The sequence below is a fragment of the Rhopalosiphum padi genome, chromosome 3, assembly GCF_020882245.1.
Source record: "Rhopalosiphum padi isolate XX-2018 chromosome 3, ASM2088224v1, whole genome shotgun sequence".
NCBI lineage: Eukaryota > Metazoa > Arthropoda > Insecta > Hemiptera > Aphididae > Rhopalosiphum > Rhopalosiphum padi.
In genome coordinates, this window is record NC_083599.1 from 44,744,948 (window position 1) to 44,761,079 (window position 16,132).

Genomic DNA, 16,132 nt, shown 5'->3' on the forward strand with positions numbered 1-16,132 from the left:
ATAATCTTACTTATTGAGGCTTATTAATTTTATAAATTAAAATAAAACAACTCAAATGGTTTTAATTTTAAACAAGTATATCATGAAATAATTCTATAATAACGTAAATGAAATTTATAATTCATATTATAAAATTCGACAATTTAAAAAAAAAATTTGAAAGTTCAATATGTATTTACTTTTCAATTAATTGAAATATTTAAAAAATGGCTATTTATGAATACTAAACTAGCTAAATACCAATAAATATTTTAAAAAACTAATTTTAACTTAAATTTAGAATTATGTTACATTGTACACCCATATTTATTATTAATAAATCGTTATCTTAATACATGTGGTGTTTACTGTTTAACGAGTTTGTAAATGGTAATTTGACTAATTGAGACTGATAAACGATATTAATATGATATAACTATTAATAAATTAATACATTACAAACGTACATCAACGCTAGATGTTATTGCTTTATATATGTATTAAAATATGGGTAAAATAATTAAGAGTTAAATTCAAACTTATTGAACACTCGGTATGAATACTTAAGCTTAAAATATGATAGGTAAATATTAAATGTTATTCATCCATAATCAATATAATAAATAATAAACTTATTTAATAATATATTGTATTTATGATGGCCGTGAAGTTTTAGGCTTTTCAGTTCTAAAATTTCAGACCTAAAATAGAGATGCAGTAATAGGTAAAAAAACATACATATAGGTAAGTGGAAATCTATTTCTGTTTACCTTGTTGTTATATTATTTTTCGAGACTTTCTAAATATATAAATATTAATTATTTGAAAATTAATTATTAAATAGTTGAGTTTGATTATAATAATTATATACTTTTTCATATTCAGTTATATTGTTACATATTACTTAGTATTATTTTTAAGATGCAAAATCATAAAATGTTTTTGAGATGAATATTAAACTAAAGAGAGTGATTACCTATGAATTATGTTAACTATTCATAATACATGATATTATATTTAATAGCATGAATATATAAAATTAAAATTATCATCATGACAGTAAATTATAAATCATACCAATTTAAAATGTTTAATGGATTCTCTAAATTTCTTCATTGAGCATCCATAGGATTCACAGGCGGCCAAGGTGGTCTATACATTCTTGGATCTGTAAAATTTATAAAATTTTCACGTTTGAAAATTTTTTAAAATAATTCTATTTTCTATAATAGATTTGTTAAATATTGCCGGTTGTCATTTGCGCATCACTATTGTTAATTTTGACCTTTTCATGTAACATAGTTGCGTATCGTTCGATTTTTACGTTGTATATATTGTTTGCACATCGGCTGTTTAATAGGTCTTATATTATTTGTTTATCAATATTATTTACCAATTGAACTAAAAAAAGTGTATTCTCAAATGTGTAAGTTGTTTTCCAACTTTGATCTTAAAATTCGCATATCTCCAAATTTACTTTTATAATATACAATTTTAAAATATTGTATATATAATTCTGTTTATATATGTACCTATTAATAGATATTATTTGATTAATAAATTAGCAATAACATGATGGAATTAACAACTAAAGTGTGCGGGTGGAAACTTTGTAGTTTTGTACTTATCTATTGTTTAAGTTACATACCATGGACACTTTGTACGGTGATAATAAATTGGTAAAAATCAATCGAAAACACTTTTTACGATATAAATAAACCAGTAATTATATTTTACAAGATAAAATTAAATTGATAAAAATTAAATTACGTAAGACAATAGATCGCAAATTGTGATCACGATCAATCTGAGACATGAGTTTGGTGCTACAATACAACATAACCTATACAGTTACACTCTAAAATACACTATGAACCAAAACCAAACTACTAAACTAAAACCAAAAATGTTTAGAATTTCCAAATTGTATAATGATAACGAACAAATTGCAAAGCAATGTAAAATTATGACATACTAGCATTTTTGCCAATACTGTCCACGGTTTTATTTTTTTCTAGGTAACCGTATAAAGTATCCTACAACCGTATGAATGACCAATCGATTTTTATCACATTTCGCATAAGAATATCAATCTGGATAGTAGAACAGAGACTTGTCGATACGTACAACTATAACTATTACTGTAATTACCATATTGACATATTGTGCATTTATAAAATTATGATTACAATTTAATTGAATTAATCAAATTTATTTTTAATTGTTTGTATATATTTATTACATATGATTTATGACAACTATTGCATTTTCAACTAAAAATTATTTTTATACCATTCTATTGTTCAGATACAGAATATTAATGTATGATAATTTGGTACAAGTAAAACGGGCAATGTGCAAACGATAATAATTGGCTGCTGATGCTCAAATGATGTTCCATATAGGTTTTTGACACAGGTAAACAGACGATGCGCAAATGATAAACTTTTATAATAATATATAGATTATAGGTACCTATATATTATGTATTTCAATGATATCTCCTTAAAAAGGCCGAATACCTTTATAACATTTTAAATTTATAAAAGACGTGGAATAAGGTGATAAAACATTATTATTGAAAATTAATAGGTAGGTAATAGTCAATAGATAGTATATAGACAGTGTTGGTTTAGTGATTTATTGTTAGTATAACTAAACTGGAAAATATAAATCAAAGCTATCGATCTATAATATTAAGATACAAATAGACTTTAATGACTTTGTTTATGGCTCTATAATCTATATACTACAAGTACTTATTAAATTTTTGCGTATATCGAGTAAATTAAAAAAAATATAAGTAGACAGATTAAGAACATATAAATTAGGTGAACTATGACGAATTTTTCGAAATCGACATACATAACTGTTACATAAATATATAGGTATATATATATTATATTAAATCATTAATAAAATATATGTTACATATATTTTCAGTTTTCAGAAAAATAAGCTATTAACAAAGATATACGAACATACTTTTAGAAAAAGTTCACTAAGTTCTATCATATATACAGGGAACAGATATTGGCTATTTTTTTCTAACAATGTTGAAACTGAGAGACTGAGTGTCTCAGGCCATATTATATCAACGTACTTTTTAAGGGCATTATTGTGTTGATTTGAAATTTTTTTGAGCATTCTTCGATCATTTTTAGGACATTTTAATCCGGGTTCTAAAGAAAAGTAATAGCTACCTTGTAATTCTATAGAATTATATTATGCACTGTTAAAGTATTAAGAAAATATCAGCGCACTGTTTGTTTTCTCTCTCTAGCCCACGCGTAACATAGACAAAACGCATTTACGCAGTCTGAGTAGAACTCGCTCAATTTTGGTTCTAGAGTAAATATACTAGTAAATATACCTATTATAAAATTAAATTTTGATAATATTTCCGAGTACAACACGATGATTTTTAGACCAATTACTTAACATATTTATTATTTTACTGTAAATTTATATAAAGTGTAATATAATACATACATATATATATATATTAGTATGAAAACTTTTAAAGACTTACATGCTGGTGGAAACGGTATACGAGGTCGTGGTGGTATAAAATATGGTGGACGTATTAATCGAGGCATACGTGTTGGTGGCGGGTAGTACATCGGTGCAGCATTGAGTGGATTGTGGAAAAATGGTCTTGGTGGATATGGATCTTGTGGAGCTGGTGGCATCATACCAGCATTAATCTCTGGTTTCTAAGAAAAATAATAAGTGGAATTTAAAAAAGAGGAAAAATTATACAAAATTGGAACTGATTGTAAACTTTGAAAAGTTATGCGAAAGTAAGACAGGGAATATAGGTACATTTTTTAATATCACGTCCTCTTAAAAATTTAAAAATATTAATAATATTAAAAAAAAAAAAATTTATTATAATGAGAAACTTGCTCTGTTAAACAGACATACATTAAGAGTCAACTCACAAGTGTAACTCGTTATAATGAATAAGTTACTACAAAATTAAATTTAAATTTAATTATAAAACATTGCATATGATAAACGATTCTGAGCGGATACAGTCTCATTCTATTATTATAAAAATATATTGCTATTAATTATTTTAGTAATTTATTTTACAATTAGTAATAGAATATACACTAAAAATTATAAACAGGCAATCGCTTAAAATTAACCGAAATATTTTATAAAATGTTATTGTTTACAATAAAATTTAATAATACGAGTATACGTATAAGTTCTATGTGCCCACAAATAATATTTTTGAATTCCACATAAAATAACTAAATTTATTATTATTCGTTTAAATAACGAACTTTTTAAAAATGACAAATGTAGGTATAAAAAATTAGCATAATATATATTTTTTCAATTTTTTGTGAGAGAATGAAAGAACCTATACATTTTTCAATCCATAGTTATAAAAATTGAATATTTTATACATTTTATAAATATAAAATTAATTATAAGTTCTCGTAATTTTGACGAATTTAGTCAAAAATCTAACTGCTTATATTTATTTTTACCGTGGAAAAACATTATAACTCCAACAATACAATAGAAAAATTTTCCGAAAAAAAAAAACAGTTGTCATGTTTAATTGCCATCGGTTTCGGATGACATCTGCCTAGACCCCTAGATCATTTGCGTAGCAAGTAAATTATGCATAATACAAGTATACAAAATAGTTATATTATTTTGGATTTTTGAAATAAATATTTAATAATTTGTATAATATACAAAAATCATGAAAAGTTACAGATCTTTTAGTGTTTAAATAACTAGTCTATGCTTATGTGTACTCGACACTCGTAGGTACAATAACATTTAGGCCGTTTTACGTAATATTATGCTTTTCTATAAATTTCTTCTCGTAAAATTTTGATATTACTATATAAATTTAATAATTTATTATTGTTGCAGTGATATCACATATATTTTTAATTTTAATATTTATTAGTCTTATTACATTATTTACTTTAAACCGATATAATCCTAGTAGTCTAAAGACTTCTTTGTTTGATACTAAGGAATTATAACTATAAATACGTATCTTTCTACTTAGATGGTAAAAAGTAGTAAAATACAATTTAAAATTTCAATTGTAAAAAAAAAGAATAAGCGACACTATACATTTAAGAATCGTTACCATTTGTTGGTTATAATGAACATAAGATAGATATGAGATTATGACAACGGATATTAGGTAGATAATCGATTTTTTATATAAATTCGTACGCATTTCAATACAAAAATGTACCTATTTTTAATATCAATATCAGTATATTTTTCAATATATTATTATGTTATTTGTTATTTGTTATATGCTATTCTTTATATCATTTATTCGAATATGTTTGTAGAAACCTATTTTTGAAGGTTCAACAAGTTAAAACTTTAAATTAAACTTTAAATTATTTTATGTATTACCCGTGGATTTACTATTTTTTTTAAAAAACTGCCATTTTATGGATTGGTAAAAATATAGAAAATTGGAGAACTATATATAATGAAAAAAACAAAAACGAAACATTAAGCTATAATGTTTGTTTATAAAAAATCTAGCCTTTTCTTTATCAAACAGAATGACAAGTCAATCGGTGAAGATAGACTATGTGTCTATGTAATATTAAAGTAAATTATACTAATACAAATTTTGGTCAAAAGTTTATTAATTATCTGGGTCCGGTAAATTTTAACTCTTTGCCAATATATGTAAAAAATATTATTTTTAATGATAATATAAATATCAAAAAAAGTATCAATGATGTTTTATTTAGTGAATACAATTAATAACTGGTTCACAAGCAATTATTATGTACACCTTATTTATTTTATTTGTTTTTAATTTAATTTAATTATTATTTGTAAGTAAATTGTCGCTCTCTGCCTTCAACACAAGTTTTGCTCTGATAAGGTAGATAATGTTTTTGTTTATTATTTAATACAAATGGATTTAAAATTTAAAAAAAAATGTATTCTAGTTGTGCCCTAGTTTTCTTCATCCAATGGGTAATATCAACTTTAAACCGAAATAATACCTTTAAAATTATTTTATTAATTTCTACTAATATGTTTAATGCGTTTTTCTGTTTAGGTATAATTCAAATTAGGCATGTACTTAAATAAAAAATAATTAGTATAAATTTACCTCTTTAAATGTTGAAGTACTAGATGCAGATGCAGACTGTTATCAAAATGGTCACAATTAAATTTTATAAATAAATATATATTAATTAAAATTTAAAACTAGATATATTCAAGAAATCTAAATTTACCATTTTGGGTTTTGGAGTTTTCTTTTTCATTGGTCTTAGAGTTCTCTTTGTCACTGGTCTTCCCGTTCTCTGAGATGTATAGCGTGAAGTTTTATGATAATCTCTATTGTCGTTTACTTGTATTGAAGATCTAGATGGAAGTTCTATATTTGATAAAGACTGATTTTTAGTTATATTTTCTTTCCGATTTGGTGATTTGGATTGTGACTTTTTTCTCATTCTAGATTGTTTCTTTGTATACGAACTCGTACTTTTAGAATCAAATCTTTCTTCATCGTATGATCTAGAACGCGATCTATTTCTACGCCCATGTTGAGTTCGATAACGAAGCGGAGACCTACTATGATTTCTATACTTTGGCCGATGTCTTGTCTCAGAGGAATTCATACTTATAGTAGCACATTTTTGTTGATCTTGAGATTTAGATCGCGGCCTATTGCTTACTGTATATTGTGTCGGATTATTAGAATTAGAAGGAGACCAATTTAAATGTTTAGATTGTACTGAAGTATGAACATTAATTGGAGAATTTTTGAATTGTCTAGATTGTACTGGAATAGGAGGATTTGACGGAGACCTTTTAAATTGTCCAAATTGTATTGGAGTTGGAGAATTAGACCGAGGTCTGTTCAGATTTCTAGATTGTGGCTGACGTATTGTTTCAGATTGGTAATGAATTTTAATGTCCGACCGTAACTCGATTTCAGATGATGCCATTTGTACTTGAGAAGGAGAACTAGATCGATTTTGTGGTTTTTCTATAGCGCATTTATTTGGAGCAATCAACCACTGACAGTTAGGCATTCTAGGCCTCTCATAAGGAACTGATAATACTATGTTTTCTAAAAAAAAATTTAATTACATTTTTATAAAAGCAAAACAAGATTTGAATATAACACATTTATTAAAACTAATATTAAATAATATAATTTCATGTAATTATGATTTAAAAATAGTAGATTTATTTATAATTTAAGATGACTTTTCAATTAATTTCTTATATTAATATAAATTTTACCGGAAATAATAAAAAAATATCAAAGAACTTTCTGTTGTTTAATAAGTTTAAGATAATGTAGTATTACATTTTTGTTATCTCTTATTCTTCACTGTAAAATAAATCAGCTTTTAGAAAATTATATTTGTAAATTAAATTTATGTATCTAATCAAAAAAATTACATTGTTAAAAATTAAAAAATAAATAACTAATATTTTTTCATAAAAAAATTTGTTTATTGACTATGTTAAGAGAAACAAGTATTAACTTCTAAACCAATTTTCGATCATAATTATTTTTCCTGTAAAAATATGGTAATATATAAACTCTTTTAGATTTAAAAGAATAAGACACAGGCATTCGTTCTTCTAAACGAATTATCAATAATCCACAATAAAATGTTATGTTAATTCTAATTAAAGATGAAAGTTCGATTTAAAAAAAAATTACGTAGGTAGATATCGATATTTATCAAAAAACTATAATCAAGTAACATTGAAAACTAAAGAAGTCTCGAAAATGAGTTTGAAACTACAGGTAAATAAATCTAAAACGAACTGTATGAAATAAAAACTTTACTTATTAAAAACTTCTTAAGTGTTAAGTCAAAAATAAGAAATATTTAGTATTACAGCCAATAGCACAGAAATAATGAACAAAAACCAAATATATAACAGAGTTAAATTCTGGTTAATGAATTGTAAAATTGTATGGCATTACAATGTACTATTCTATAAGCCAAATCACTGCTTTTGGTAATGAGGAGACGTTAAATTTGTTTTTAGTAATAGGGAGAGGTAGAAGAAAATATATAGATATGTATATAAATATAATATACTCGAAGATCATATTTTCAAATTCTTGAAATTTTTTATACTACCTAAGACGTAAGAAATATCCTGTGGCAAAACAAACTTCTGTTTTCTCTTTTTTTACTGCAAGTTATTTGATTTTTTTTTTAAATGTTGATGTATTTACCTAATTTAAAAATTAAATGAGTAGTATTTCAGTTATTAAAATGTTTATACTAAAGACAATAGTCCTTACAAATGATTTTATAAAAATATAAAATATATTATGTAATATTAAAAATGGTATTTATTTTAATTGGACCATTTTTATAATTATAAACATTGATAAATTTGTATAAATTACTAAAATTTTCAAATAATTATAACCTATTAATAGACTTTAGTACACAAAATTAAATTACATAAAAAACTGTACCTTTGAATTGTAATATATTAAAGGAGGGTTCTCTTTGAAAAAATAGAAGTTTGTATCTCCACAGAAAACTCCTTATAAGTAATATAAACAATTTCAAGAACTTTAAAATTTAGTTTTTTTAGAAACTCTTTTGAAAAACTGCTTTATTGGAAAATTAAAATTGGCGAATATGTTTCTTTTATTAACTAGATAATGTTCAATGAAATGGTGGTGTACTTGTGTAGTACTGATCGCAGTTTTCGTTTTTACCCGGACGAACAAGTATAATGTATATCTGTATCTACATTGATCTATTAAAATCACCGAGCACAGCTATCTCACTGATGTATAATTATTAATTAGCAATAATTAGTTATTTTTTATAGTTTTTTGATTAAGATTTTTTTTATACAAAACATATTTCAAGCGTTATAATATTTTAATTTATATTTCATAGTTTCATTTTTTTTTAATTTTACACTTGAACACCTCCCATACGCAAAATTACGGGATTCTTAAATAGAGGGCATTGCTTTAAAAAGGTTGAAAACCGCTGCTATAAATGTTCCCAACAATTGGAAGGGCTATATTTTGTCTCGGAACTGTATTTTTTTTAGAACTATATTTTGTTGATGAAAATTGGAGGTCTCATATTATGTTCTCTTGTCCATAAGTTATCTATGGGGTGAATGTTAAATTAAGGTACAGAATTTCAAGCTGATGCAACATTTAAAGTCGTTCCATCATCCATGTTTAATTGCCGATAGTAGCTTATAATGCACAATAGATAACATTTTAAACAATTACTTATCTACATTTTTTTTTTATAGACAATTAAGAAAATATTCCAGTATATAGTAGCATAACGATTTCATTACACCTGGAATTAAGAATTTAGATATCATTGTTAAAATGGAACTTGTAAACAGGCAATGGCAAGGAGTAAGTAGAAGTGCTACTGTCATGTCTGTTAAGTAAGCGATTTTAAAATGTATTACACAACTAATCAATAATTATCGTAGCTTTAATTGACTGCATTACATTACCTCACTGCGTTGGTACAACACTTAGACTATGGTAGGCCAGCGGCTACTCATTGACTTCTAAGTTCATACGTATTATTAAAACTTAATAGTCAATAATATTTATTTAGTGGTTACAACAAATTATTTAAATATTTTTGTATAATTTATACAAGTGTAAATATGTATATATATTTAATTTTTTTATGATGGATGATAATCACGTTAAAGATAATTATTATATCATTTGTGAGTTTGATAAATAAGAAAGAACAATTATAATTAGCTTCTATACATAGCTTATAGCGTTTTGCGATAAAGGTAGCTATAATAAGTAATTGCTTATATTATTATCACTGACGACTCCACTCAATTCCAACTATTTAGTATTCACTTTGAATATACAAATATTGGAATAAATAAATGTTAGATAAATTCACGTCTTAAAAACCTCCCAACCCCCTCCTCTACAGATATGGCTGTATACGTCTATATTTATATTATTATTTAATAAATTAAATATACTTAATGAGATATTTTATGTTTACTTCCATTGACTCTGTGCATACTATAATCCTAATATTCTTAATAATAGGTAATAGTAATATTGAGGTACTCACAACATTTTTAACTATTTTTGAAACAATATCTATGCAATTGAATCCTTTTTATTGCTATTAATTTATACATTATTAATTTTTATACATAATTACCTTGAGGTTTTTGGTCAGGTATTTCTCCATCTGATAACGCATCATTTTCAACATCAGTCTTTACAGGTGTCAGAAAACAATCTATTATTTTATCTAAAAGGATATGGCTCTGCACGTCTGAAACATTAAAATGTAGACAATTTTGAATAATTTTTATTTTTTTACCAAATTAAATACATGGTTTAATTAGTTTTATAAGATTTGATTAGTAAGTTTTTTTTCTTTTACCTACCTACATAAAATAGCTCAACTTTATAAAACTCCATAAATATGTACCTACCATTACATTTTGATAGTATAATAGGTATATACTATATAGATTAAAGTCCGCTCATTTAAATTGTTTCATTTATCTACTTATTTATGTATTTATCAAGTAAATTTTAAACTTTGAAATAAGTTTGGGAGGCAAAAGATATTATTTTTACGAAAAACGAATTATATTTAAAATTTTCTGTACATGCTACAATATTAAAAATATGTTGACCCTTTTTAAGACATATAGATATAAAAATGTCCTACAATTTTTTTAATAGATAATTAAAATCAAATTTTAAAATTCATTTAAATATTTAAATGAGAGTAACTTTATTATCGTTATTTTTTATCGTTTAAAAATATTATTCACGGGTCTTGAAACCAATGCGTATGTTATTATATTTTAAATTAGATGATGAATTTTTTAATAATATTTAGATTTGTTTTAGGCTGTCGTCTATTTATTCCACTAATATGTATATATATTCACAACGATTGGCAGTTATTCGATGTTGACTAAATAGTTAATTACTGTATTACATTCGATAATTCGAAAATCTCCATAAATCGAACTAAACACTTGGTCCCCTAAATTATCAAGTGACTACTGTAATATAATATATTATAGCAATATGTTTTAGTCCTCGGCTCCACCTCGACGATAATACATTTATTTTAATTATTTAATCACACATAATTATAATTATAAATATAATTTTTTTTAATAACTTTAATTTTTACCGTTTGACAAGAAATCATTTTTTTTTTTAAAACATAAAAAATAATAGGTACAATATTTATTTAGCAGTGTTCTCTAATAATACGAGCTCATTACGGTTAGTCGACTCTGAGTCTTGATAAATCGAAGCTTTTAGTAATTCGAAGCAAATGCTCGTTCTCTTCAAAATCTCGCAATAATTCGAATACAAACGATTCATTTAAGTAATTCGAAATTAAATTTAGGAAAAACTGACCACTAATACATGACAATTCACAATTCGAAATTTCATCCGTTCAACGCTTAGAATTCGAAGTATACTTACCAAATGTATTTTTTATTATCTTTTCGTTAGTAATTTACCATATAGTTGTGTATAAATTTAACTTATTATTTTAGATAATAATTACTAATTTCCTTAAAAAATAATAATTTTTTATAATAACAATTTTTAATAATAATAATAATTTTGTATTTACATTTTAAAAACAATAAATAGCTGTAATACAGCCTAATTTATTAAAATACAAAAACAAAAAGTTTTCATAACTCATAGTAATTCGAAGTCCCGCCAACTATTCGTATCGAGTCAACTGTATTTAATTTATTTAGGTATAGGTATTTGTTTATTTAAATATTTTATTTTTATTAATTTTAAAACCATTATAATTATTATTTGTTTGTATTAAATTATATGATTATTACCTGTATTATTTGATTATATGATAATTGCGAAGAATCGTGTTATTTTCGGGTAAGATAATTATTTCGTACAATGATAATATTTGAGTTTAATTATGTAAATTATACTGAAACTGGTTCATACTGCCATTAATAAAAAAAAACATTTTTAAATTTGAATAACTAGAAATAAATTTTACAATTTTCAAATTTTCAAAAAAATAGTGAAAGTTATAAGTTACTCATTCAAATATGTCCTGTATAAATTGAGATTATATTCAAAATAAATCCTCTTAATTTACCTAACTTTATTACTCACTTGTTAATATCATTTACAAAAAAAATAATAAGTATTAAAATTTTTTTTAAGGTGATATTATCATTTTAATATATAGTGAAACCTCCCTTAACGGGCACCTCTAAATAACGGACACTTTTATAGCATTTTAACTTTTGATTTTAATCATTTCTTTTGTTAATTTGTGGAATTAGAAAATGCATTTACATACGAAATGACTTCGTATCAAAATACGAAGCAATCTAAAGTAACAGATTTTTTTAATACTTATATGTTAGTTTTAATTTTTGTATTATACATTTTTTTATATCTTTTTACCTTCGCATTTTTAAAAATACATAAAAATAAATTAAATTTATTATATACATGTATAAATAACTAAATAAATAAATCAATTTTTTTATTTCTCTATTATTATATTTCTCCCTTTAAATACCGGACACCTCCAAATAGCGCACAAAATTTCAACGTCCGAAGGTGTCCGGTATTTAGAGGTTTCATTGTATTATGTAAAAAGAGTGGTGGACTAAAATTATTACATAAATAAAACGTTACTTGATTCATTTATTTGATTCTGTAAAAAAAAAACATTACATTTTGCATTTAAAACTAATGTTTGATAGAATATTATATTAAATATTTTATTATTATTTATTACTATTATATTTAATTGTTTTGTATCTATTTATTATGTAAATCTTTGAAATATTTGTTTAAAAATTATATTAAAGTTTAAGCAATATTCATATTATTTATACAGATATATAAAATAAATATATGACATAATATATTAATATATAATAATATTAATAAAGTATATAATATATTAATATGTATCTGTGATTATATACTTGTATAAATATAATATTATAAGAAAGTAAAATAGTCTAATCATTCATCTATGGCATTCACATGTACTAGGTATGATAAGACTACTAACTTCGTGTAACTAAAATATGTAAAATGTTTAATATGGAAATTACTCAAAGAATAAAAGAGACAAAAGGGTAAAAAGTTAATTAAACTATTTTTGATTGTATCGTGTAGAAAAATATTTTCTGTTCCAAAAGGAACGAGTTCTTTTTGTAGGAACGAAGCTTGGAACTGCTTCTTAAGCTAAAAATAATGGAAAAAGAATATGAACGAATTCTTTATATTGAGGAACGTGAACGAAAATCACAGTTTCTCTTGAAATTTTAAAAAACAAACTTTTAATTTTAATTTAGTTTTTCTTTGTTTCTACGCGTTAACAACTAAGAAGGTATTTTTAGTTTATTTACACGATTAATGAGTAATAACATGAACCCCGACTCCTACATACCGCAGTGAAAAAGCTTATATTTATGTATCGGATTGTAAGAATACTAGGAATGTGGGATATAGAAATGAATCGATTGACTATAAATGTTATGACGTATAATTTATATTTATGATTTTTATCGTATTAATTTATTATTGTATGGTTGATTGATACCGGTAAGATATTATCGGTTAAAGATTTAAACAGATTTTGGTGTTTTCCGAATGATTATTACGTAATAGTTATTTTTATGTAGTATGTAGACCGTACAGTGTACTCAGTGTAGACATTGCGTTATTTTAGCGTTATTATGCTTGATGCAAGTTGTCAGATGCAATAAGTATTTTACGAACACCAGTGACCAGTCCGATATATTAAGTGAATAAAGTAAGTGTTGTTTAATTATTGTTGTTATAATTTTATTAGTTAAAAAGTCTATTGATTAATGATTAGAAATAACTAATTGCCTATTTTGGCTCGGATGTTTATGAATTTAAAATTACTTTAATATATTCTATGCATTTATGAACTAAAAAATTACAAAATATGCAATCAAATATGTTAGGTATATGTATTAAAAATTTAAAAACCATCAATTATTATTTATTCATTTTTAAATATTATAATATAAATATATATACTTAAATATATAGATATACAATTTATATTTTATATTTTATGAAAAATACATAAAAAAGTTTTTTTTAAATGTACTGACCAATATTGAAATGTGCATTTTAAAATCAAAAACCATTAAATAAATAAAATAGTATTTTGATTTAGTAGAAAATAATTCAAAATTGTATCTAGATTCTATATAGGTCAGCATTAAATTGGATTAATAGAAAAAAAAACATGTAAATAATATCATAAACATTTGATTCCTAGCACTAATTATAAATTTAAATTAATATCATCACATTTACCTAAAGTCTAAATTATAGTTATAATTATAATGTAGAACTTTGTACTACATTGAAACATAATAAAATAATTAATAATTAAGTGAATAAAAAATGACATTGCTATATTTTTTCAGTGTGTGTGTTTTAAAAAGTTATGTCGTCTGGATCTGGAAATAGAAGGTTAAGATATATTCGAGAACCAAAACAACCTAAAAGTCATACCAGCCATGATAATGATTCTTCTGGTAAAGACTGTCAAATGACAGTTTTAGATTCATTATGATGATTTAGATGTGTCTGAACAGTCCTTAGAATTGGTGATTAGCTCCAAAAGTAGTAGTAATAGTACATTAACAGATTTTACACCAGATCCTATAGCAAATGGTAAGTTCTACTAAAATAGGTTGTTAGTATTTATTTATGTAATAAGTTTAAAAGAAACTTAAGTCTATATAACTAAAATATTGGTTATAGATGTAATATTTTGTTTTTTTCTCAGTGGAATGTTTGCCTTGGAGTGGCTTGGAATCGTTTTTTATATTTAGAGAAAAAAAGGGAAACAATATTATTACAAATTGTGTTCTGTGTGGCTCCCCAGGAAAGGAAATAAGTACAGCTCAAAATACACCGTCCAATCTCAAACGTCGTGTTATGGCAAATATTAAATAACTAAAAAGTGATACTCACTTTAAAGTAAATATTCTAATTATCTAAATAATAGGCCGTTAGTACTAAAATGGTAAATATATTCAAAATTATTATAAAATTGTTATTAAGCCATATACCTATGTATTAAATATTATAACTATATATTATTTAAAATAGAAATAACTCATATAAAGTAATACAAATAATATAACCTAAATTAAATTTTAAAAAAAGTATAAAAATGGTTGACATCATTTTGAAGAACAAATAACAATTTAATTTTTTTTAAATTGTATTGTTTAAGTTAAAAACCTTATGGTACCTATTATTAAAGTTTTCTTTTAATTATTAATTGAATTAATAAAATAAATTTTAATAATTTAATCAAATTAATTAATGCATTAACTATTAAAGACATAAAGACTGAGAAAATATTAATTTTTTTTAAATATATAGGTATTAATGATATTATATAGATTACATAAATTAATAATGATACATTATGCTGTATAACTTTTTACTATAATATTAATTAATTTAATTTTTAAGTACTTTATTATTATATAAGAACATAAGTAATTATTAAAAAAAAATCCATAAAAAAATTAAAATAACTATAAAATAAAAAATAATAAGATAATACATAAATCTATATGTATCTATAAATATACATAATGACTAATGTGTATTCAAATAATTTTTGTTGTTTATTTTTTAGAGAGTTCATCCATTCAAAATGGTTGCCTTTGATAATGCTCTAAACGAAGGTAAAAAAAAAAAATACATTTATTAAAAAGAGAAAAATAGAGTTTGATTCATCAGAAAAAATAAAAAAAGAATCTGTACAAACTATGGGAATAATCCTAATAAGTATTCTAATGTAAACCAAAAAAATTTAGATGAACTTATGATAAAATTTGTTATTACTGAAACCCAGCCTTTAACTATAGTCGATAAACCATCATTTGTGAGTTTGGTGCAACTAGGCCTTCCTAAAGACCTTAAGGTTACGTGCAGAAAAACTTTAAAATTACGTATTGATAATATGTATTTAACTATGATTGACAATATTATTTGAATGCTTGGAAACGTTATGTATGCTTCAACCACAGCTGACTGTTGGAGTAAAGGTAAAAGAGGTTATCTTGG

General features: G+C 23.9%; 1 protein-coding gene and 1 long non-coding RNA gene across 2 annotated transcripts; one reads left to right on the forward strand and one right to left on the reverse strand.

The window, feature by feature from the left end:
* Positions 1-1,062: 1,062 nt before the first annotated feature.
* Positions 1,063-12,164, reverse strand: LOC132925102 (serine/arginine repetitive matrix protein 1-like). The gene is made up of 5 exons (XM_060989524.1): positions 12,152-12,164; positions 10,176-10,292; positions 6,237-7,078; positions 3,512-3,695; positions 1,063-1,147 (listed from the first exon to the last, which is right to left on the reverse strand). Exons 1-5 carry the CDS (start codon positions 12,162-12,164, stop codon positions 1,092-1,094), a joined length of 1,212 nt encoding a protein of 403 aa, XP_060845507.1. The 3' UTR covers positions 1,063-1,091.
* A 1,551-nt stretch (positions 12,165-13,715) lies between these two features.
* On the forward strand, positions 13,716-15,094 carry LOC132927697 (uncharacterized). The gene is made up of 3 exons (XR_009661801.1): positions 13,716-13,817; positions 14,470-14,719; positions 14,835-15,094. It is a non-coding gene; the product is annotated as an uncharacterized LOC132927697 (long non-coding RNA).
* The last annotated feature ends 1,038 nt before the right edge of the window (positions 15,095-16,132 follow it).

What these genes read in the sequence shown, in the direction of transcription:
- LOC132925102 (XM_060989524.1), bottom strand. An exon ending in ACCTGACCAAAAACCTCAAG is followed by an intron (nt 7,079 to 10,175) that starts GTAATTATGTAT and finishes ATTTTTTTTTAG; the next exon opens with AAAACATAGTATTATCAGTT. An exon ending in TATACCGTTTCCACCAGCAT is followed by an intron (nt 1,148 to 3,511) that starts GTAAGTCTTTAA and finishes TAAATTTTACAG; the next exon opens with ATCCAAGAATGTATAGACCA.